This window comes from Pseudopipra pipra, chromosome 7 (assembly GCF_036250125.1).
Source record: "Pseudopipra pipra isolate bDixPip1 chromosome 7, bDixPip1.hap1, whole genome shotgun sequence".
NCBI lineage: Eukaryota > Metazoa > Chordata > Aves > Passeriformes > Pipridae > Pseudopipra > Pseudopipra pipra.
The window spans coordinates 30,462,591-30,486,528 of record NC_087555.1 but is presented as its reverse complement, the minus strand read 5'-3'; the positions used below and the strand labels follow the sequence as shown (position 1 = coordinate 30,486,528).

Genomic DNA, 23,938 nt, shown 5'->3' with positions numbered 1-23,938 from the left:
AAATGGGAGTTCTAGAGGTTTTTAGAGGTTAGATGGGTATCTGTGTCTTTGTACCGTGTTCGTCTAAGTGAGTCTCTGTAACTGTCAGTTTGTATTTTGTGATATTTTGTCATATTTGAGTGTTTGAAAAAACCATGAAAATATAAGCAGTTCTGTAAGCTTATTCTTTCAAGTCTCATTTTTCATTTGCAAAAAACAACTTGCCCTGAAGCAGTAAAGCTTTGAACTGCACACATCAGGAACTGAACTTTCAACGACAATTAATTTACTTTGTTGGTTTTTCCTTAGGTCTCGGTACAGCCACTTAGAGAAGATGACAGATTTGGTGGCTGTTTGGGAAGTAGCTTTAAGTGATGGTGTTCATAAGATTGAATTTGAACATGGGACCACTTCAGGAAAACGTGTTGTCTATGTTGATGGAAAGGTGAAATTGCTATGTGCTCAAAATTCACTGTGATACAGATTATATAAGTGCACTTCCATGCAACATGCATCAGAGCAAACAAAAGACTAATAAATGCAAGCGAGGTACATTCAGTTGATTAACTTTACCTGACTTATTGAACTACATCATTCTTTTTTTCAGTTCCATTTAAGGTGTGAGTATTCATGAAGTGCTTTGCTGTCTTTGGGCAGAAGCACTCTGTGCATACAAACCACCGTGTATGCATTCATTCCCAAATAACAGTTCAGTACTGAGCTGTCTCCTGAGTTCCAGTTCAATTTTTTTCATATTAAAACATGCACTCAGATTTCTCAGTTAATACCCACTGTCTTTGTTTTATTCTACAGGAAGAAATAAGAAGAGAATGGATGTTTAAATTAGTGGGTAAAGAAACATTCACTGTTGGAGCTACTAAAACAAAGGCTGCTATTAACATAGATGCAGTCAGTGGCTTTGCATATGAGTATACTTTGGAGATCAATGGAAAGAGTCTGAAGAAACATATGGAGAACAGGTTAAAAACAACCAATACTTGGATATTGAACTTGGATGGTACGGACTATAGAGTTGTTCTAGGTAAGTAAACATTGAATGACTCCGTGTTACTGCCTTTGAAAAAACTTGTGTGCCTTTAATAACTGGTAACTAAGAGAAAGTGCAGTTCAGTGGGTAGCACTGGTGCAGTATAAAAGCTTGGGTGGTTTGGAAGTTTGGAATGAGATGCCAAAGACAATCTGAAAAACAGCAACGTGGTCTAGATTTAAAAACAAAAGAAAAAAAAGAGGTTGGGAGGCATTATGGCTGCTGCATTCATAGTGCTGCTCTAACAGGACAGTTCTGCAGGTGAAGCCTGTTATAGAAGTGTTATCTGTGTTGTGATCAAACCTGATGTTTGTTCAGCAGGTACCCAGGCTTTCCCTACAAAAATCATCAGCCAAAGTCAAGGAGTCTCTATCTGAGGAAGTGTGACAATTTCTACATTTTTGATAGATTAATGAGCATCTTTTTTTCTGCATCACTTCTTAACTACAAATTTAATCTAAAAACCTCAGATCATATTCTTTCACTATTTTAATAAGCAGGCAATACATCTCTTCTGCCCCCCTTTCTTAGATACATTACAAGCAGCCAGGAGGAAGGGACCCTCTGAGGAATTTGTCCATGGCATCTAGTGGGAAAACTTCCGCTTAGGTATTCCTGTATGGTTAGATCTGGAAACAAGAGATCTTGGGCTATGATTTTTATAAAGCCTCAGGACAGAACGAACTGCCCTAAGATGAAGGGGGGCAATGAAGAAAAACAGTTTTTATGCCAGAAACAGATATGTCTCCTCACATGATTTTAATCTCCCTGTGCTTACTGGAAAGGCAAGCAGGGATCAGCTCTCTGCTGATGACCTGTGGATGACAGTTCAGTAATGTGAATTCTAGAGCAAAATAATTTAAGAAGGATGTGCTGGGAGAAGTAAAAGAATATTCTGTTTCAAATGAAAAAAAAATCTAAGACTGATATTTAAAGTACTTAGGCTTTCGAGAAGATTTTAAGAATACAAACAGTTTGATGGATGTTAAATAATGCTGCTTCTGAATTAAACCAACCTGGAAAGAATGTTAGAGCTTCACTGAATAAATGGCACTCAAAGAATTAGCAGAAATTACTTCATTTTTCTGTCTTCAAGTTTTTCAGTTTAAGACTGTCAGAATATTTCTGGCAATATTCTGAACAACCCAATGTCAATAGCCCAGTGTCAACCCAGTGTCAGGGCTAGGGAGAGGTAAAAATGTATGTTCAAAGCAAAAGTTGTTTGCTCGTTGTTGAGAGCCTCCCCATCTCTGCTATGAGAGCAAACCCTGTAGCTCAGGTACTACGGCTAATTAGGAGCTTCTTTTGGGAATTCAAAGTAAATTTCAACAGTAGATTTTTAAAATTCCTAGATCTTTGTCTGTAGGGGCGAAAAAAATACCTTTCTGTTTTCCTTTTCCTTCACAGAAAAGGACACTATGGATGTGTGGTGCAATGGTCAAAAAATGGAAACAGCGGTACGTGATCCCTTCCAAAGACTCTTCCCAGCCTATGGCTACATAACCAAAGCTTAGCAAAATAAGCTTGTCTTTGTGTCACACGTGCATTAATTTTTAGAGCAGGCTGGCAGGTAGAAGGCTTAATCTGTTTGGTGTCTTTTTGTATTATGATGGCTGTCAATACACATACTAGGTAGGCTTCCCCCTCCTTGAAGGATGTGTCAAAGTGGTTACTACTGCCACAAGAAAGCCCCTGGATGAGTACAAATTGTAAAAACAACAGTTTTGGTATACCTGAGAGGAGGATGAAGATTCACCAAATCATGGAACAACCTGGGTTGGAGGGAACCCTAAAGATCATCCCGTTATAACCTCTTTGCCGTCACAGGGACACTTTTCACTAGACCAGGTTGGTCAGAGCTCCGTTTCTGTAGAAATCAGTGGAAGAAACTCCTTCTCCAGTAAATCAAAATTTCTCCTCCTGATGGCTCTCAGCCTTTTCCATAATGTAATAAATGCTCTAGGAGATATTCTTGCAAGCTGCATGTGCAGGTTTAGTTGTCAATCTCACTGCTTCCATTACAGTGGCACACGGATTGTTCTGCTCTCCCAGAGACGACACAGCCATGCCTGGCAAAATCCGTAATAGGAAATTACCTAACTGCAGCAGGAGCCAAGAATACACAATCCAAAATACACAACTGGTACTCAATTCAGGGATCTCTTTCTGCATCCTGCTGTAGAAGGCATCCTAAATACTTCACCTTTTACTGCCACTTCAGCATAAGTTTGTGTGGCACTTACTGGCTGTACGGCACAACTGGGCAGGAAGATGCTTTTTCTGTTTTTGTTTACTAGCATGGATCAGTCATGTTAACTCACAAACTCCAACTTTACCATTTTGAATATGTGAAATTTTGATTGCGATCTGATGCCCACAGATCTTTAACTGGGCACGTTGACAAAGCCCTGCCTGAGATTCTGGAGCTTTGTTCAGTTTTTGGGCTGTATTTGTTGCAGGTACCTGTGGCTGCTGTAATGTGGGAACTACAAGTGATCTTGACAATGATGCTTTTTCATTTGCTAAAATATTACGTGTCTGTTTTTACTCTTGTCTCCTTCCTCCCAGGGTGAATTTGTCGAAGATGGGACTGAAACTCACTTCACTGTTGCTGATCACAGCTGTTGCATTAAGGCTGTCAGTAGTGGGAAACGAAAGGAGGGAATTATTCATACCCTTATTGTGAACAACAGAGAAATCCCAGAGGCTGTGGAGTAGCCTCTAGTTAACTGATTATTGTAGGACCAAGATCAGGAATTTTCAATTACTGTGGTAATTATTTTAATATGTACTACTTGGTACATCTAGTTTGTGCTGGGTTTATTTTCTAGTTTCTGTATATGAAATTATTCTTTTTGAGGACCAGATGAAAATAACTATGAAAATAACCTCTTACATTAGCAGTTTTTAAAAAACTATGTATATAGAATGTATATTATATCACTAAGTGTGGAGAACACTGGTGAACTTCAGTAGCAATTATACACCAGGAAAAAATCTCATTATAACAAAATGGAAGATAAATATTCAGTTACACTGAATCCTTATAAACTGCAGGTGTATGTGGAGGGAGGAGAAAGCATGTGCTGGGCATTGGAATAAGCTGTTAAAGCTTTCTCAATAATTATTTTTTTCTGTTAAACTGACTACAAACCTTTTCAGGTGCAGTTAAGAGTTAAAAAGTGAATAAAAAGGTTATTAATGAAATACATTGTTACCAATACTTGTGTAACAGTATTAAAGTAATACTGAGTTATGAAAACTGATTTTTTTATTCTGAGTAGGAGCAAGATGTTACACTGTGCCAAAAAAATCCTTTAGGTTTTCTGAAAACTGATGCTGGTTAGAAATTTTTGCAGTAGTTCAGAAACTTGGTACTGAGTTTTTCAAAAAAGCAAATAGAAAAAGAAGAGTTCCTGCCATGAAATTGCTTTAAAAAATGAAATCTCTTGAAGCAAACTGAAATAAGAGCTTATACTTGTTCAGTGTTGTCTAACCTTAAATCTACAGCTCTGTGTTTTCATGGCAGTAATGTGTGAATTGAGAAACATGAGGAAAAAGGGAACAGAAGTAGAAAAGAATTTGTTGCTTAAATGGAATAGTTAAAATAGGAATAGACTCTTAAGAGCAACCTTGGGATTTCCTGAGAACAAAACTCAAGTATGTTAGGGGCTCACACTACAAAACTACCTTTTGCAAAAATAGGTATAACTAATCTTTAAAATAATAATAAAAAAACCCCAAACAAAATATGAATATATTAATTTAAAAGTTTCTTTTGTAATGGTTAAAAAAATTTCCACTTGCAACCTCAGAGTTCAGAATTAGACTTTTATAACTTAATTTCTTCTGGACTTGTGGGTAGTTCCTAGCACTATGACTACTAGCTTAGGAGTTGCAGGTGCAGTACAAGTATCCTGGGAATTCATTAACAAATTATTTTGAAAAGTTTTATTAAATGCTACTTTCATCTGTGTTTTAGAGATGCACAGTGCTTCACCTGTGGGTGAAATGCTTCTCATATGACAACACAGTTGTTTTTTAAAGGTTTTATGTGAGCCCTTCTCTTCCCCAGGTAATGACAGTTTTAACCATAGCTGACTTCAGGTGAGAGGCTGACCTGATACTGACAGGTGAGGTACTACAGAGGAGCCTTTATTCCTGTGTTACAGCATTGTTTTAAGCTGTTTAGGTGTTTTAGGCCCAGAACTGGTGATTTTAAATGCTTCAGTTTGGACAAATCTTACAGTAGCTTTTTGTTTGGGGCAATAGCATTTTAAATGCTGTTAACATCAGGCATAGTTTTAGGCTTCAGTACAGAAAGTTTCCAAGTACCTGAGCACAGGACTGAATCCCCTTTGATAGTGGAATTCCTATAGTGGCTCTTGGCTTTTTCATGTGCTGGCTTCAGTCACTGCAGAAGCAATGTGGGCATACCTGGCTACAAGGCTGTCAATGTAATCTTTAAAAGATATTGGTAAAGGTAAATTGATTGAAGATCAATTTCAAGCTGTAGTTTGAACCAGTTCTTTACTATCTTGTAGCCTTTCAAAGAGATTAAATGTTGCTGAGAAATCTAAAGCTCAAATACAGTCCAAATCACATTCTTAAGACTATATAAAAATTACAAGTTAACTGACAGTGACATTCATACTTTTTATTTTGAATACATGTATCTACAATGCTTGAAATAACTAATAAAACCTGCAACAGCAACTCCTGTTAGAAATCATGAAGTTTTGCCTCATGTTTGTCATAACTGCGTGTATTTAACAGCATGTCTCTCACTGGGAAACAGCTTTTGTCTGCTACATTCACCTATTTAAGTCAAAAGAAAATTTAAGAATCAAAGACACAACTAAGACTTTTTGTTTCACTGACATATGCAATATCTCAGATTAAGAAAATGCAATGGAAAAATGACAGCCTATGCAAACATAATGTGTATAGTCCCCTACTCAGAACACTGTAAGGTAAAAAGTTAATGACCATGTAAATGTTAAACTCTTATTTTGGGATGCTCTCCCTTCTGTTTCCACTCACATAATTTTCTTCTAATCTCCTTAAGGCATTGCCTTACTGTTTTGTTCATGGATATTTCAGAGTATTTTGCATGAGGCACTTTGACCACAGCATGTTACTAAGTAGAGCAACCTCTTAAATCTAAGCACTAGACTTTGTTCTGAGGGGATCTTCACAATAGCTACAGTTCTGATTAATTCTCACTCAGAATGCTGCTGGTTTCCTCAGAGAATACTCATGCATAATGCTCAGTCACTGGGGAACAAGTCAGCAAATATTGTGGAAGGGCCCCTACACTGTTGTAAATGACAAAGGTGTCAGGATTGTCCATATCATTTACCAAGCTGTCATATAATGTAAAGGCATCTCCCTCCACAGCGAATGGCATAATAATATTAGATGACTGGCCTTTAGTGTATAAGCCTGTTAATACATCAGCCTCAAACACATACATTTTAGAGTCCATTTCCCCCATAGCTTTATCCTCGATTAGGTTTCTCAGGTTCCTTTTGAAGTAGATGCCAGGTCCATAATTTTGTTCTGGAAAAAGAAAGAAAAATTTTCAGAAGAAGACAACAAAGTGTTCAACAATTGCTTCTTTTGGGCTGGTAGTCCCAAGAGGCTACTGCTTGATTCAGGATTACACATGATGTTACTGCTCAATATGTGCCATCTTTTTGGAAGGACATTTGATTAACTGCTACTCCAGTGATAACCATTCAGATGTAACTGTTAATACAGTGATTGAAACATCAAGGTCTAAAGTATTTATATAAATATATGACTGACACACTTCAGTCATCACATACAAGGGACTCTGATAAGCACCAAAGGCAGCAAGATTTTAATAATGCAATTGACCAAAAAAAGGTCAATTGATACTTTGATACTTATAAGAAGAATGTCACATAAAAGTGCTGTTACAGTATCATGTGGAAAAGTGCAAGAAAATTAGACCATCATCCTATTTACTGCTCTTAAAGTGTGGAAATGTGCCACGTACATTGCACAGACAAAGAAAGGCAAACTTTTGAACAGTTTATTGCCTGATATCCCAATTCTGCAATCGACAAGCAAAATATCATGCCCTTCACCTACTGCAGGATGAAGCACTAAAAGCTTATTCTTTCCCTTTCTGAAAACATCTGTCTACTACAACATTGTGTAGAGCCCACAATTTCTTCCGAGCATGCTCCCGTCCAAATGGCAGCTGAGCAGTCAGAATATGTGCTGTCTCTGACCACACCTGATCTGAGCAGGGGGCTGGCCTAGATGGCCTTCTCAAGTACCTTCCAGCCTCAATATTCTGTGATGCCTTTGATCATGTTTTAAGCACCAAGCTGCTGAGTGCATGTTTGCAGCAGGTAAATAAGGACCTCTTTAAAGAGTGATGCAACAAAATAAAACTTGGGAGATGGAATTTTGTGTATAGTAACAATTCTGTCAGTAGTATTTGGGCTAGGCTTGAATCCAGGCTTCTTGTCCCAGAGCCTTACTGGCTCTACAGTATCAGGGAGGAAAACCTTACTGTAGATAATAAAGTAAGCTCATACGAATCAAAATGCACGTGAAAAACAGTTATTGTTTAGGAATGACATTTTTTTCTGATTTTGACCCGAATTTAGTAGTCAGTCACTGTTCATTTTGATTAAAGATGCCAAAGCAAGTTCTTACCTGTTGGTGGAGAATACATCCTGTGAAATCCAGTCTGGCAAACTGAACTACAGAACTCAGCAGGAACATGCTGGTATAACTTGTGGGTTATTTTGGAGGTACCTTGTCTTTCTTCTATTCTTTTTTTCATTTGTTGGAATGCAGCAGATAGAAGAGGATTATGTATCTTTTCAATCTGTAATATAAATAAATAATAGTGTAGTATAAGCAAACAGAGACCAATATCCATGCTATGTTCTTCAATGCAAGAACCATTGGTGTAGTTTACATGCATCAACTGCATAGCAGATCAAGTATCTGAAGTGTGCAACTGATCCAAGGAAAAAGAACCATACCACTATCCCATGCCTCTCATTGAAATCAGTAGGAATATTTCCTCTTGAACTGATTTCCAGTACTTGAGTTGTACTGAACAGACTGAGTATCTCATACGTGAGAACAAGCTGTGTGGGTGTTACAGCCTAGTCTTGTGAAGAACTGCAAGTGTCCAGAAAGGCATGGAGAACCTCAGCTCCCATTGATCAAAACTTTACAGCTGTCAGGGAAAAAGGGGGCACAAGAGAAGAGGGTCTGTCCCTTGTGTCCCCAGTGCCCAGCTGTGTGCAGTATAAATAATCACACACAACCTCAGGCAAACTGGCTCCACCAGTGGGCAGCCACAGCCCCATGGCAAAGGGCAGTGCCAGGGGCCTGCAAGGCTCTTCTCCAGAGCCCTCTCGTGCCAGACTGCTGAGCTAGAAACAAGCAGGGGCTGTAGTACTTCTGCTCTCTTAACTCATTTAACTGAGCTACAACCGGTCTCCAGTTTTAAATTCTGTTGTAACTTCTGTGTTGAGACTGAGCAAAGTCTTTAGTTCTGCAGACCAAGAAGCATTTGGTGGGTATTTACTCTCATTTCAATGTTAATATCTTTCTCTTAGGAAAGGCAGTTGAGCCCATGGCAGTGAGGTTTCCAGTTGCTCAGTTACTACCAGGCACAAAGTTTACAAACTTCTGTATTTCTCTGCCTTGCACAACCTCATCCACCTCCTGTTCAACGAAACACTGACACCCAAGCAAGATCTCAGCTTCAACACATAATCAGATCAGAACTCTGGCAAATTCAGTTGCTAATTGTTGGTGTCAAGCTCACAAAAAGAAAACAGGGACACTGCATTAGTATCCTAGAATATTGTACTCCATCTACCATACCAACCTCATATTTGTCTAGTCCTAAAAAGGAGCATTCAAAGCACAAAATATCAGGAAGAATATACAGTACAATTAAAAAGACTACTCAGAATTTCATCACTTTCTGAGTGATTATTAGCATTATGTTTAAAATACTTTTTATTAGGAGTAAAGACTGCATCTGTTTTAAGACTTAGGCTGACTTGATCTTAATTTTTAAAAGCAATATATTGAAATAGTTTATCTGAGTCTTTTAGGCATACATTAAACATGTTAGTTCAAAAATATGAGCTGAGATCCAGTTTCGCTCTCTTTACCTTGAGAACATGAAGTCCAGCTTTTTCAAACTGTTTCTGTCTGTCTTTAAACTCCTGGAGGTGTGACTCTACTGGTAAAATCTGGATGTAATTATTAGTATTTGTCTTGTGAAGGTCTTCTTCTGAAAGTTGACCTGCTTCTGGTTGGCCTGGATATGAATAAGAGAGTAAAATTTTCATATATCATAATGTCTGAAGCAAAGGGAAGGGGGGGAGATCTAATACTTTAGTTGGTAGCTAAGAACAAAGAATGTTAAGTATTCTCTGAAGTAATGTCAGAGGCTAACAATGAGACATATATATATATATATATATAAAAATGTATTCTATTTTTCTACATTTATTATAAAGAAACTGGAGATAGGGAACCAAAAAAAAGCAATTTATATTTTCCATTACCCTTCTCCACAGCCCAACCTTCATATATAGGTATCTATATTGAATGGCTATACGAATGAATTAAAATCAGCCACTCAGTAGCTTTTTGTAATGCCACTAGTTGTATCAACTGATCATGAAAGCCAGGGATGCTGCAGAACAAGTCCACTGCTGAGTCCTGCAACAGTGGTCCAGCTGTAGCCAGCAAAAGAGCTCAGCAAAGGTAAATTAAGCACAGATTTTGCAAGTCTCCAGTGGCCAGGCTTTAAAGTGAAGGTGTCCTGGAAGGAGCCCCACTACAGCTGGTTGTACATCACGGCCAGCCCCTGTATAAACTGTGCCCTACTGGGAGTAGTGCCAAGTGCATGGTCACAGCTAAACAACGGTCCTCCAGGGGCTCATGTGTTAAAAGTACAGGAACATCAGTAATTAAAGCAATATTCAGTATGTGTGTGTAAACTGAAGACACGTCCGTCCACTCTCAGCAGTACCAGCATATACATTGCTTCATACTTGACCTTATTTAGGCACTTATTTACTTAATTATTCACTATTTACATACACATTGAGTAGAGCAGTTTCTTTTGTTCAGCTATAGTCTTCTCTTGCATACAAAGCAGTAAATTCTCAGTTGTGAGCACTGCATCAACCACAGCATTGGGAGGGCCTTGAAATTCCAGTGTTGCTTTTCCACCTCTCACTTCTTCTGACGCACATACACTAGAAGGCTGCTCTCGAAAGAGTTCTGCAAACTCCTTTTTACCAAGGCAAAAAATGTAGTTGTTTCTAATAACAGCATGGCGACCTTCCTGAATCTGTACCAAACTCCGCAGCCACGATTCTGCTGCTTCCACTGCTGTGTGTGTTCTCCCTCTAAGTTCAATCACTTGTTCTTCATTTGCAGTCTCTTTTATGGTTTGGCTGCCTGACTCTGTACCTGGAAGAAAGGTAAGTGCATTGGAAGAGTGTAGAGCTTTCAAGTGCTGACACAAATTCCTACTTGTAATCCAAGTAGAAAGAAAGTAGTGTGCAAGAAAAACACTACTCTTCTGGTATGCTCAAAAAAGAGATTAGACACCAGGAGGTAAGGTTTTCAGGAACCACACCCACACACACATATGCAAAATTTATTTGCCTTTCACTAAATGACTTCCAACAAGTAAGGCACTGACAATGATTTTTGTTTTAAAATCTTAAAAGGGACTGCTCAGTTCCATTCCTATTAATGTAAAAATACACAATGCTCACACACTTTTGCCTCCCCCTTTCTTGAAGACACATATGCGAATATTAAGTTCTTTTTAAAGGAAGGTGATTTTGGATTCTCAAATCTGGAGTGTTCATTTACTTGAAATACCCCTTCTGTTCATTACTTACTCAACGGATCACTTCTGTTTTCCAGTTTGTGTTTTGCTGAATAGAATTTTCTCTGGAAAACCTTGAAAGATAAAAGTTTAGGAGCAGTTTGCAATCTCTGTTGTCAAAAATGCAATTCATCTTTTCAAAACTCTGTCAGATAAGCAGTTTACAGCCGTAATTACACCCCACACATAGCCCAGGCCCCCAAATTCCGAAATTGTTAATGGCTGGCATTTGTCAGCTTTTCCCAAAATGTTATTGCTGACAATATCAAGTGCATTCCTCTTCCTCTACATCTCCTCAGGTTAAGACACCTTACACACTGAATGGCACCTTTACCAACTCCTTGTGGTCGTGGCATATCTGGAACTTATTCAACCACATAAGAAAAAGTGTTCATTACTTGCAGATGCTGATGAATCCTTACTCAGTTTTAAAATACAGACTATTCCCCTGCCTTTAACCCAAACTCCTCTATGTGATCCCACATGGAAAACCTCAGAGAGGCTGCTAGGCAGCAGATTGGCAAACTGCCTTTCCTTTTTCATTCAGCGAAAAGAGTTTTGGCTGTGCCCTGATCATCAAGGGACTAAGTGATGAGCACATGGCTGTCAGACAGCTTCTGTTAGAGCTTATGGGAGTGTTACAGAACATGGATCTGTCCTTAGAATCAGAGAATGGTTTGGGGTGGGACTTTAAAAATCATCTAGTTCCAACTCCCCTCCACCAAGTTCTTGCACATGTTGATAGAATGGATGGTTGAAGTTAAATGGGAACAAAAGCAAACTCTGTACTCTTATAACAGATGGCTGACATCAGACAAATATTCAAAAGGAGAGAAATGGCACACTGTAGGAGTCGGGTTACAGGAAGGATGCTGGATGAGGCATCCTGGGAAATGAAGTCCCGAAGTACTCCCACACATGGGCAGTGAGATGCCCTTGGTAATTGGTCAAGGGAGTCACGTGTTACTTTGAGGTGCATATAAAAGGTGGTGATTCATTTGAATAAAGAGGATTTGGTGCTGAACCCCCAACTAAGCTAGCCGGGGCCGTGTAATGTATTTGCGTGTTATATTAATACACCATACCACCCTGTCTGCTTGAAACCTTTCTATTATGTCAAGTCATATAATCTTGATACTGTTTTGCCCTAGGAACTTCAGACAAGAAAAAAAAATCGTTAAAGAAATTTCCTGAGAAGGAATAAGTTTACTCCCTACTGAGTGAAGAGTGGACTCTTTCTTATAAATTCATTGACAGTCATGAGAATTTCAAAGCTCTCTCCCCTTTTATCAGACTACAGGGTGAAGACTTCCAGTTTAGTGAAGAGAAAATAAAGATTTGCAAAGATTAATAATACATATTAATGAGACAAATAGTTTCATAAAGGGACCTGCTGCTCACAAATACTGTTAAGTAGTACAGAATACAGACTACCTTTGTTTTTAGTCATCTGTGGGAATAATTTTACAGTTCTGTGTTTTCCTTGAGTAGTTAACAACAAATTTGTTACCTGATAGGCATTAAGGTCATCTGGGCAAATGACAAACTGCACGTCTCTCTTCTTCTCAGGGTGTGCCCTGGCAAAGTTTAAAACTTCTTCAATCATGGTCTCTGCCACTATATCAACAGGAAGCTTTAATGACCATTTTACTGGAAAAGAAACTGAGGGACATTGCTGGTCCTGACTCAGGCATCTTTCCACTGCATGCTTTAATTCCTGCAGGAAAAACAAGTATTTCAGTCCTCACATCACCCAACATGAAAATCCATTAAAATCCAATGTAACTGATCATCACCTCACACTGTGACACCGGGTGTTCGCATTCTCTCAATACCACGTGCAGTACAAACTTACAAGGCAGACAATACCCTTCTGTTACTATGAGTTCCTTATAATGTGTCGAAAAACTAAGATGATTCCTAAGTTCCTCCTGAAGACCTGGACCCGCTTTTTGCAGCAGTCTTGAAAATGGGCAGGGAGGCTTCCCACTCTTAAACACACAGTTAACAACAGCTGTAGTCTGCAAGGCAAGAGTGCAAGTTTCAGTGTACTTCATGTTTACTACTTGCAAGCTTTGATATTATAGAGACACACTATTTAGTGGACCGATACAAAATGTGTTCTGAACTCTTGGGCTCCAAATCCTGCAAAGACTCGGAAGCAACACCATGTTCAACAAATTTCAGGACAGACTTACCTTCTGCTCGTCAAGGTGTCCTCTTGTGACGCGCAAGCGAATGCCTTCATATTTGATGAAAGTTAAAGCCTGGCTTGGTGAAGATGACACAGTTTCCTGAAGTGAACTAGTATCATCCAGAAACTTCTCACAGGCCTTCTTCATTTCTGCAACTGTAGCCTCATCAATGTTCACCAGGCGGATTTCCCTGAGAAAGCTTGGTGGATGTACCTCAACAAATTGCCTTACAGCCATTACAATCACCTGAGCACACAAACTGAGTGGGAAGCCAAAGATACCTGAGCTCACTGCTGGGATAGCCACAGACTTTATGGTCCTTTCTGGAGCACTAACATAAAGCAGAACATTCATAATAGCTTTCTCAAGTAGGTAACAACATTTTTCCTTTTCAGAAGCATTCCACCTTGGACCAACTGCATGAATTATGATCTCACAAGGAAGCTTCCCTCCACCTGTTACTGCTATTTCACCAGCTTGGACTCTGCCATACTTCTGAACAAAAAAGTTGCTTTCCTCTTGTATTTCTGACCCTCCAGCTGCCACAAGGGCGAAAGCGAGACCTGCTGCATGCTGTAGGTATTCATTGGCTGCATTCACCAAAGCATCAACCTTGTGTCCTGTGAGATCACCCTTACAAACACAAATGTCAATTCCCTTTAGTTTTTTCCTGTATACTTCAACAGTGCTTTTTGTGCTTTTGAAGGCCAACGTACAAGCAAACTTTTGGGAAATGAGATTACTTAGACAGTTGTCTCTTCTCTTAAGAGTTTCATAGGCATCTTTATTGATGGGCATCTGCAAGCTGACCTCATCCATTACCATGCTTGATCCTAGGATACAAAATATAAAGTGAAATAGAAGATACCACTGTCAAAACATTGCTTTTTATAAAGAAGTGTAGTTTATAGCTCTCAATTTTATCCTACTGTCATCACTAAGCAATATTTTTTACACAGTATGATCTTCTCTCTCCCTTTTTCAGAGGTGTAGAAAGCCCGACCAATCAAAGAGTCACTAAAGGTTACAAGAACAGCATCACTGAGCCTGTGGTGACTTGAGGGTTTGGGTTCGCCTTATTTTTTACCTGAGAAGGAAGTTTGGTTAAGATGTGTCTCCTGGTGGCACTTGTATTCTCTCTCTCCTTCCTACTGTTTATTCTCCCCACCATTAGGCTGACACAGCCATTGTTGGGGACATAGCCTTCAATGAATCAGTGACATAATCTGAATCTAAAAAAAAAATTAAGCACGCTAGAAAACTTAATTTCATTTAGAGCCCTAGCCTCATCAAAAGACTGATGCAGCAGCACAACTGAATGGGCTGAGAACAAATGGTGAGAAGGAAGATAAAGGAGCAGACAGGCACTGTTACAGGGCTTTGTTACCTGGCTGCAGTGTCACCGTGATGCTGGGCTGCATTTGACACTAAAACTTCAGCTGAGAAAGGAAAATGTGAAAAGCCACGCCATAATCAGGGCTTCAAAATGCTTGCAAAAGCAGAAAAAAGCACTTCTTGCCCTCCGAGATAATTTTGCTGAGCAGGCAGAAGCTTGGCTCCGCCCTCTCCAGGACATTCTTAGCGTTTTATTACTGATTTCCAGGAAGGGCCCAGGATAAGCACCCCAGGCCTTTGCCAGTGACTCTCAGCCACACCAGCAGAGGAACAACTGCCGATAGGTTCATTTAACTGTGCCACAGAGATCTTGCGCTGAGTTTTAATTCTGTGAGTCTTGTTTGGTCTACAGTTAAAGCCCTCGAGCAAGTTGTTTCTTTGTATGGAACTTTGTTCAGAAAGACTTTTGAAATAACTTTTTTTTAGGGAACAAAGATCACGTGGGGCAGTTTTTACATTATCGCTATGGCTATACAGCCCTCTCCTGGCAGATGCCAGCAGTACTATATGCGGCCATTATGTTAATTAGTTTAAATCAATTTCTGTGTGTTTAATCAAACTTCCCTCCGGGGTATGCTGCCTGCCTGTACAAAAGAGTCTAACGTTTTGCAGTTTTAAATCATACACACTAATTCATCCAAACGCTTCTGAGCTCTTGCTTTGTTAAAGGAGAAACGAAAGCAAATCCCGCTGAAGCAATCAACAGTAATGTTGATTCATAACCTTGTCTAATTAATATTAATTCATATTAGTTATGAATTTTAGGTTGCTTTTGGCTATTCCACGTTGATGTTTTCCAGTTTGATGGCTGTACCTGGCACTTTTCGACTTACATATGAAGGCACACACTTCGCAGATGGCTAAATGAGAGGCTTACCTAAACCGATTTTCTCTTCCGAGGTCCCTAGAATGTAACTCTATTGTAAAAAAAAAAAAAAAAAAAAAAAAAAAAAAAAAAAAAGAGAGAGAGAAAAAGGAAAGAGAAAGTACATGTTACAAGTAACAAAGTAGATGGGCTGCTTTCCTACGGGAGCGGTTCTGCTGCAAACCAAGCCAGCAGCACCGGCTTTTCAAACATCTGTACGAAGCTTTCTGATATTTACAACGCTACTCGGAGCTGCCGGAGCTCTGTAGGCGAAGTTGCTCACAGCATCCTTTGGCCCCGTGTGACCCGCGGGGGCAAAAAGCCAGGAAAAGTCACTTATTCCTGAGCACCATCCAGAGGATAGGGGACTGTTGTTTCCCCAAGCCCCAACGGAAGGTCCCGCCGCAACCCCAGCCCCTGAGGGAGCCGCCGCCGCTGCCCCTCCGCACCCCCAGCCCCGCTCCGGTACCTGCAAGGCCCCCATGAACCGGCTCGGTGCGGCACCGCCGTCTGCCCCTCAGCGCCGGGAGCTGGAGCGGGGCCCGGGGCGGGGAACAGCGGGCAGCGAGCGGGAAACGAAAGCGAAAGCGGGCGGCGGGAGCGATCATGGCGGCGCCGCTGCTCGTGCGCCTCAGCCCCGCGCCCGACCCCGGCGAGAAGGCGATCCGCAAGCTCCAGGCGTACTTCCAGTCGGGAAAGCGGTCGGGGGGCGGCGAGTGCAACGTGCGAGCAGGCCCCCAGCCTGGGACCTACTGGGTGGACTTCCATGAGGAGCGAGGTAGAGGGCGGAGGGCGCGGCTCGACGGGACGGGGTGGGGGGAGCAGCTGAGCCGTGTGAGGGGCTGGAAATGGCCGCCAAGGCCATTTGCACTTCTGGGCAGGGCATGGATAGGGCAGGGCAGGGGGTCTCTGGGGCCACTAGTGTTGCAAAATGTGGAATGTGTCAAGAAGAAGTAAGTTTATCGTAGGTCTGGATGTTCTTTGCTGTAAGACTTTTGTCTACTTTCAAGCCTAATCAGCAAGAAAGGAGAACTAATCAGTGGGACAGGCAGCAGCGAGCATCCCTTAGTTACGGGCATCCGTGCACTAACAATCTTTAAGGATGTAGTAAATCAAGCTGCTGATGTATGTCTATGTTTTTGCTAACATGGCGAAGTACTCAAGGTCCATGTACCCTACAGCTGAACTATATTCATTATAATGCTAAAAATCACGCCTACAGGTCAAAAAGACCCCTGCTGAGGTGAAGACCCTTCCCCTGAGCATGCATAAAAGTTAGCTGGGGTTATGTAACTTGTGTGGAAATTACTAACCAATTGTAATAGAAGGGCTGTGCTTGGAAAGTCACTAACTCTTGAGTTTCTGTGTATAAGTAACAGTGCCAGTTGGGGTATGCTTGGTTTGTGGAATAACACTGAGCACCCAGGCTTGCACAACTCTGAAATAAATAATGTGTTTCTCTGGAGCGTGCGATTATTGGCTTGCTTGTACACCAGGTAACAAGTCTGATTTTATGGGCAACACTGGTAGCCAGCACGTTTTCAGGTAACTTTATCAGCCTTGTCTGCCTGTCTCTCAAATTACTGCAGATAAGAAGAGCGTAGAGTCCCGCACGAATCACACCTTGGAAATGGGTGCAAAACACCTGAAGATAGTCATCCAGCCAGGAGAGGGGGACCGGAGCAAGAGCCGGGTTCCAGCGCAGGCCTCCACCAGCTACGATGTCCCTGCCAGCCCTGTCCTGCCCCAGCAGGAGCAGTGGGCAGCCAATGGCCGTGGGGATACAGCAAGGGAAGTCCTTACCAAAAAGGTACATCAGGACGAGCAGTGTCACAACCTGCCCTGCTTGTAGTTCCATGTAGTCCTTTATGTTGTACTTCAATATTTCATGCTGAGCAAATGTCGAGCAAACATAATCTTAGTAAATAAAATGTGGGCCCGGAACAACTTCCGAGTGCTGAACCAGAGGTCAATCCACACATGTTTACAGGCTGCATGTTTTCCAGCATGTCAACCACTACTCCTCAAAGCATTGCACTGGTAAGTTTCAGAGGATAGGCTGCTCCCAAAAGGTGGATGAATTGCATGAGATTTGGATCCCTTCCAGATACACAGATCTCTAACACTATTTCAGCATGGTTTCCATCTTCAAGCAGCCCTAATTGCTTCTATCTCTTATCTCAGTGTTGAAAAAATCTGCTCTGATGTGATGGAGCACAGCAAGCATGATTTCAGACACTTTGAACTAAAAGTTAAAGATCAGGTGTGTGTTAGGGACATGAGATAGGGCCAGGCTACATGATGTGAATGTGGCTCTATTGAGGCCCTGATATCTGGCTCAGAGGGTTTACCCTATTTTCATGGTAGCATAGATGTATCTTTTGAGATATAGCATGTGCTAGCATAGTGCTTACCTGGCATCTGTACCAGTATACTGCAAATTTCCCTGTTCTTTTGTCTGTGCAAAGTAGACATGTGAACATGTTATTATTTTTCAGAATCCTGTTTTTTGCCTTAACTCTGAGTTACTAAAGCATGACTCTGGGGAAATTTTTAAGAAAGTTAATAAGTGAAATTTAGGAAGTCTAATAAATAAAGAACAATGAAATATATGTGCTGTTAAAACATGTTGTGTCTGTGTCACCTGACACTAAGGGAACAGAAAGATTCTTTTGGGGATCCTTGGCAGAATAATGATGGCACTAAGTTGTAGTTACAGTTAAAGTTTTGTGGGTTTTTTTAACAGGATTTTATGATTAGCATAGCACAGAATTAATGATTGGAAAAGCACAGAATTTCCACAAGCAGAATCAGTGTAGGACGATTTTATGAGTGGTGTAGCACTGCATTTGATAGCACAGCTTAGTTTATTGTTTCTAGTGACCTGGGCCCCAAATCATGTCAAATCTTAATACTTGGCTTGCTGTATTGATAGAACAACATAATCTAGACTCGAAAAGCACACAAAAGCCTATGGGTCATCCACTCAGTCTTCAAAGGAAGCAGAGGACAGTAGAGCTGTGCCTGGCCCCTGGTGGATCACGAATCTCATCATCCAGCAGCAGTTCAGTCCAAGTTCCCACTTAGGACTTGTAACTAGTTGATTTTGTAGACAGTGCTGCTAAATCTCCCTGTTCTGTGATGGAATCAACACCACCTGTTTGGCAAGGTGCCTGGAACCTTCAAGGCCATTAAGGAGGGCACTGCTCAGCCTGGTGCCCAGAAACCTTGAGGATGATAGGGAGGGTAAGAAGAAATCTGTTTGCCTTGTCGTGCAGGACTTTTAGGGCCTGATAATGAGGGGAAAAGGGACTAATACACAATGAGCTCAGTGGCAGAGGATGGCTGTTTGCCTTGTAAAATGGCATTAGTTATGCTAATTCTGTTGCCAGAGGTTGGGAGCAGAGAGTGCTGGTCACAGTCTCAAACTAAGTAGCAAAGTTACTGTTTCTGCTCCTGCAATGCCGATGACATTAACAAATTTCATTTTTGCTGCTGACTTAGAAGCAGATTGTGTTACTTACCTGTGTGTAATGTCCTTATTCATGACATAAAATAAACACAGTGTTGTAATCTGCCCCTACTGAGACGAACAGGACTTCTCCTTGCTCAAAATATAGAAGCAGCAAGCAGAGAACCTTAGGAAAAACTAATGTTGATATATTCTTGTCTTTTCTTTAGATATTTCTTACAGTATCTGCTACTTTGAATGCCAGTATGTTCTCCAAAGAGCAAATGAAGAAAATTACCATCATGTGTCCAAACTTAAAGAGAGAAAGAAACCCTGACATTGATGGCTTTGAGAAATTGACAGGAGATTTTACAGATATTGAAAAAGCTTATCGCTACTTTGAGGATATCCTTGCAGGCAATGACCCAAACCATGAATTTTCTCATTCTGAAAGTCAGAATGGTTTGAAAGGTGAAAATGGTCTGAATACTGAAGAAATGAATGATCTTACAGTTATGACAGCTCTCTATGAGTATTTTAGTCATACCCGCAAAAAAGAAATCAAAGAACTTCATGAACGTTTTGGAGTGCATATAAGAACTAAAGACAGTCACGATGGAACCACATCAATATACTTAACTTCTGATAAAAATCCAGCATCATTACAAGCAGCTAGTGATTTTTTTATCAGTACTTTTCAGAGAAGTGTAGGAGATCTGAAACAGGAAAAAATTCCCATAACAAACAGTTACCCATTAGGGGAGACAATAATGAAATTGAATGAAAGGTTTAGTAATCTTCTTGCTAAAGCGGAAGGGAATCAGTTCCTACTCCGTGGTCCAGAGAGTGAGATTTTAGCTGCCAAAAGATTTCTAGCAAAGGAAGGTAAGAACAGCCAAGCTGAAAAGAATGTGAAAGTATCATCTGTACTGTACAAATATAGGGATGAAATTGCAGTTGATTCTTCTGTGTTTAAATTGTTGGAAACCGTATTAAAGAAAGAACTTGAAAACATTGAAGACAAGTTTGATACAAGAATAGAAATCAAAGACAATTCATATGACCAGAAGATGCTTATACTATTTAGGCCTAAGATCCAAACTTTTAATATGTCATCACACGCTACTGAAAGTTTCATCAATGCATTTCAAAGTGCCTCTGCAATGTTAAGAGAAAAAGTCATCAGCCTGAAGCTTTCAGAAGATCAGAAGAAAACTTTAAATATGCTACTCAGAGAAAAACAATTGGAAGATCTTCATGTAAAACTTAAGAAGAAGGAAGACAAATTAATCTTAAGGGGTTTACTAGACCATCTTTATGCTGCTGAAAAGCGCATTATGAACCTTCTTAACATTGAAGACTCAGCACAAACCAAAAATAAGGCACCACCGGCCTCTGATCTCAGCTCTCAAGAAGCTAGAGGAGCACTTAAGAAAACACCAAATGTCACGCAGAAGAATAATCTTACTCCAGAAGGACAGGCTAAGGCAAAGCAAGAAGAAAAAGACAGTGATGAGTGTCCAATTTGCATGGACAGAATTAAGGATAAAGAAACACTGAAAAAGTGTAAACATGCATTTTGCAAAAGTTGTATCGACCAAGCCATGAGTATTAAGCAAGTTTGTCCTGTTTGTAATACCGTCTACGGAGTCATGAAAGGAGACCAACCAGAGGGAACAATGTCAGCTAGACGCAGGCCGTTCTGTCTTCCTGGTTATGAGTATTGTGGTACTATCGAAATTAGCTACAGCATGAAAGGTGGTGTTCAAACTGTAAGTATATTTAAAGATTCCTAAAAGATGTTTTTCCCACAATGAAACCAATATTGAATATAAAATTAACTATTTTTCCATTATTTTAATTCAAGTCCAAGAAAGACCTTTCTTTGGTCTGTATAAATCTGCGAGTAGTTAATTCAGTGTTTTTAGGTGCAATTAAGTAATATAGTAGGAACTAAATGGTCAGATGGTGGCCCTCCGTTTTATACGCACCAGGACAGAGCTTCCTGTCTTTAATTTGTACCTTGGGAATAACTGAACTGAAATCTGTGGAGTGATATCATGTAAACAAGGTTTTGTGAGTATAATGATTCTCTGGGGCATTCTCTTCTCTGTAAACAGCAATGGACAAAAATGAATAGCAGGCTGGCTTGTAAGCTTTCCAGGTGAGAAATCAGCATTTGTTATGTGCTCGGATTCCTGACTAGGACTGAGGATGGAGTAAAAGAAAAAGTCAGGGGTACAGTGACATGCAAGGGGGAGAGGAAAGAGGGAGAAAACAAATCTAAAAATGACAATGGATGCATGAGAGATGACAAGAAAATGTGAATGAAACTTACGTGAAAGAAAATATCTGATGAAAAAAACCTCCCCAAGATCAGTCATCAGTCATGCTATATCCTTCTGAATAAAAGCCAAGATTAAAAGTATTCTGAAAGCTGGGATGTATAATTTTCATGCTTTCAAAGCATTTATGATATACAATGTGTTTTTGTTTCGTTTTTCTACAAAACAGAGCAACCATCCAAACCCAGGGCAACCTTATCACTCAACTTTCCGGACAGCTTTTTTACCTGACAATGTGGAAGGGCAACAAATTCTGGAGCTCCTCAGAAGGGCCTTTGACCAAAAACTGATTTTCACAGTGGGGCAGTCACGTACTACTGGTGCACAAAATGTTATCACATGGAATGATATTCATCACAAAACTTCCATGACTGGAGGGCCTACCAAGTAAGTAGTCTTCTCTTTATATAATATTATTGCTACTCAGATGAGTCAGGAAGGCTGCCCTGAATATTTTCCATATTAGAGCTTTCAAATTTTGTCACTAACAAAGTGATTGTGAAATGCTCTGTGGATTCAAACATGAACCACCCTCACCTATTTGGACAGATGGAACAAGGATGAACTTAGTCTTCTGTTGCCCCTCAGGCCACTCAATCACCAGTGAGTTGTGTAAGGCACTTAGTTAATAACTGCTCTGATTAGAAATTACTTCTAGTATAGGACTGAACAGCAAGCTCTTGATAGCACCTAAGGTTAGACTCCTGATCTCAGCCCCTCCTGTTACCTGCTCTTTGGCACAAGGAGGTGCTGGTCCATTATGATCCCAGTAAAGATTGGACTTAGACTTTGTAAAATATGATTTGAAATTCTACGTAACAGAGCTAGCAGCAAGAAGAAAGAGATTGTAGTACAGATATGGTCATGTCCTTTTAGGTGGTAGGAACCATGAGTTGTGCAGCATTTAGTGGGTCTCTGATCAGAACACAGGACATTGTGCTGGCCCCATCCACAGAACAGGTTACCCCATTTTGGTCTTTCAAGCTATCATAGAATTTTCTGAGTAGATGACAACTCTATTCAGCGTTTCTTGAGGACTTGCTGCACTTGTAGATAAAGGCGAGGACATGCGGATGGAGCAATCACTGGTACTGAGTGGGAGCTGCCCACAGCAGAGACATGAGGGAGGCTTGGATCAGCCCTTCATGTCCTTCCAGGGCTTGTTGCAGCCTCTGAGGGCCAGGTGTTGTCCTGCAAACTCTAAAGGTTTGTGTCTAGATCTTCCTGACTGGGCTAGGATCATAAAAGAGCAAAAAGTATCAGTTTCACTTTATCCCCCACTCTGCACAAATTCTCTCCCTGGTTATCATCTTCTTCATACACACTTCTGGTGATGCACTATTTAAAAATCCAGAGGTGCCATTATGTTTCTGATTTGAATGCTCATTTGGATACACTTCGGATCTGACTTTTCTTTTTAGAAAGATGTACACCCAAACACCCTATCATTTTGAAGAGACACAGCAGGCAGCTTTGAAAATCAAGTTCTTATTGTCAGTTTGGACAACAAAATGCAGCAGCTCCTTAAGTTTGTAGCTTTACCCTGTCAGTACCACTTCTCTGACCAGCAATATGGGGTCTGTTTTCTCTGTAGGGCAAGAAGTGCATAAAACTTTTGTAAAGAGATTTATAAAAAGATTTTGATGGGAAGATTCTGTAGAACTTTCAAGTGCTTCATTGCAGTAGCTCAAACAATTCTTTTCTTCTCCTAGTTTTGGTTACCCTGATCCTGGTTATCTGCAGCGGGTTCGATCAGAATTGAAAGCAAAAGGAATTGAATAAAGAAATGGATCAACTGTCAACTCAGTGTAATAACTGAACATGTAACAGTCAATTTACTATTCAAGCACTAAGAGGAGAGAAATTACTTTGTTCAACTGCTGTACCTAAATCACTTGTATTTCACACTCAGCTAAGAAAAGTAATCTTTTATCATCAAGCAATATATGTTCTTTTCAGAAATCATTTACTTTTCTATATGTGTAGCCTTTACAGAATCTAGGTTTTGTGAGTGTAGTATCAGTACTTGTTGCATCTGTTGAATATCAAATATATCAAATTGTTCATATTGCTTTACCGGTGATTCTGATCTCCACTTTTTCCCACTTCTTCAGTTTGACTGCCAAAACCATTAGATCCAGTACTGGCTTTTATTAGATACAGTTAACTTTGGTAGAAACACTTAATGTTAGCTTTGTGTTATTATGTCTGTCACTGTGAATAACATCATGTAACCCATCTAATAGGAAATTTTCATGCAGCTGCTACAGTGTCAGCTGTAATCAGGCTATGGACTTCTGCTTATTTTCCTTTTCATGGTAGAAATGTCATTAGTGGTTTGGGTTTTGCACATGGAATTAGTGTGGCTCATGTATGAGTGGGTATATGGATGCTGCTGTATTCTTAGCTCTGCAAAGTGATGAATGCTCAGAGCCACCTTGAGGCAAATGAAAAGTGTATATGGCCACCTCTGATAATGGGCTCCTGAGTCTGTGTCTGCCATTGTGCTTAAGCTTAAATACAACTTCTAAATCAGCTTTGCAACTATACAACTGTAATTCTTCCCATTGATTCCAATATAGGTTTGAATTGTATCATAAAGTTACTCTGCAGTGCCTAAACAACCTGCTAATTACCTGTATGGTGGTGTGTCACAAACACAGACATCATTTCAGTGAGTTGAACCATTTTTGTAAGGCTACTAAGGACAGCTAATAAAGAAAATATAAAAATGC

At 40.3% G+C, this 23,938-nt stretch overlaps 3 protein-coding genes across 10 annotated transcripts in view; 2 read left to right on the top strand and 1 right to left on the bottom strand.

Annotated features, from left to right (window-relative positions):
• The window catches only part of FAIM (Fas apoptotic inhibitory molecule), an 8,026-nt gene extending 2,267 nt beyond the window's left edge, over window positions 1-5,759 (top strand). For 3 of the 6 annotated variants that reach the window (XM_064661486.1, XM_064661490.1, XM_064661488.1), the window contains exons 2-5: window positions 289-424; window positions 793-1,021; window positions 2,435-2,484; window positions 3,596-5,759. In XM_064661486.1, coding sequence (XP_064517556.1) covers window positions 289-424; window positions 793-1,021; window positions 2,435-2,484; window positions 3,596-3,745 — 565 coding nt within the window. In that variant the 3' untranslated portion in view covers window positions 3,746-5,759. Of the gene's footprint in view, window positions 1-288; window positions 425-792; window positions 1,022-2,434; window positions 2,485-3,051; window positions 3,575-3,595 lie in introns of those variants that run through there. The other 3 variants (XM_064661484.1, XM_064661489.1, XM_064661485.1) reach the window with 1 other exon arrangement.
• On the bottom strand, window positions 5,664-15,994 carry PARP9 (poly(ADP-ribose) polymerase family member 9). 3 transcript variants are annotated; one of them, XM_064661476.1, is made up of 11 exons: window positions 15,877-15,994; window positions 15,420-15,459; window positions 14,235-14,379; window positions 13,151-13,980; window positions 12,749-12,973; window positions 12,463-12,669; window positions 10,966-11,026; window positions 10,151-10,525; window positions 9,211-9,359; window positions 7,724-7,898; window positions 5,664-6,589 (listed from the first exon to the last, which is right to left on the bottom strand). In XM_064661476.1, exons 4-11 carry the CDS (start codon window positions 13,970-13,972, stop codon window positions 6,285-6,287), a joined length of 2,319 nt encoding a protein of 772 aa, XP_064517546.1. In that variant the 5' UTR covers window positions 13,973-13,980; window positions 14,235-14,379; window positions 15,420-15,459; window positions 15,877-15,994; the 3' UTR covers window positions 5,664-6,284. The 3 variants fall into 3 exon arrangements, with proteins under 3 accessions (XP_064517546.1, XP_064517545.1, XP_064517548.1); XM_064661475.1 differs by lacking the exon at window positions 14,235-14,379 and having other exon boundaries at window positions 15,877-15,979; XM_064661478.1 differs by lacking the exons at window positions 12,749-12,973; window positions 14,235-14,379 and having other exon boundaries at window positions 15,877-15,979.
• DTX3L (deltex E3 ubiquitin ligase 3L) lies at window positions 15,890-23,938 on the top strand. The gene is given in 6 exon segments (XM_064661479.1): window positions 15,890-15,991; window positions 15,993-16,185; window positions 16,997-17,217; window positions 19,089-20,630; window positions 21,373-21,590; window positions 22,916-23,938. Coding segments are annotated over 6 exon segments (2,346 nt in total). The 3' UTR covers window positions 22,986-23,938.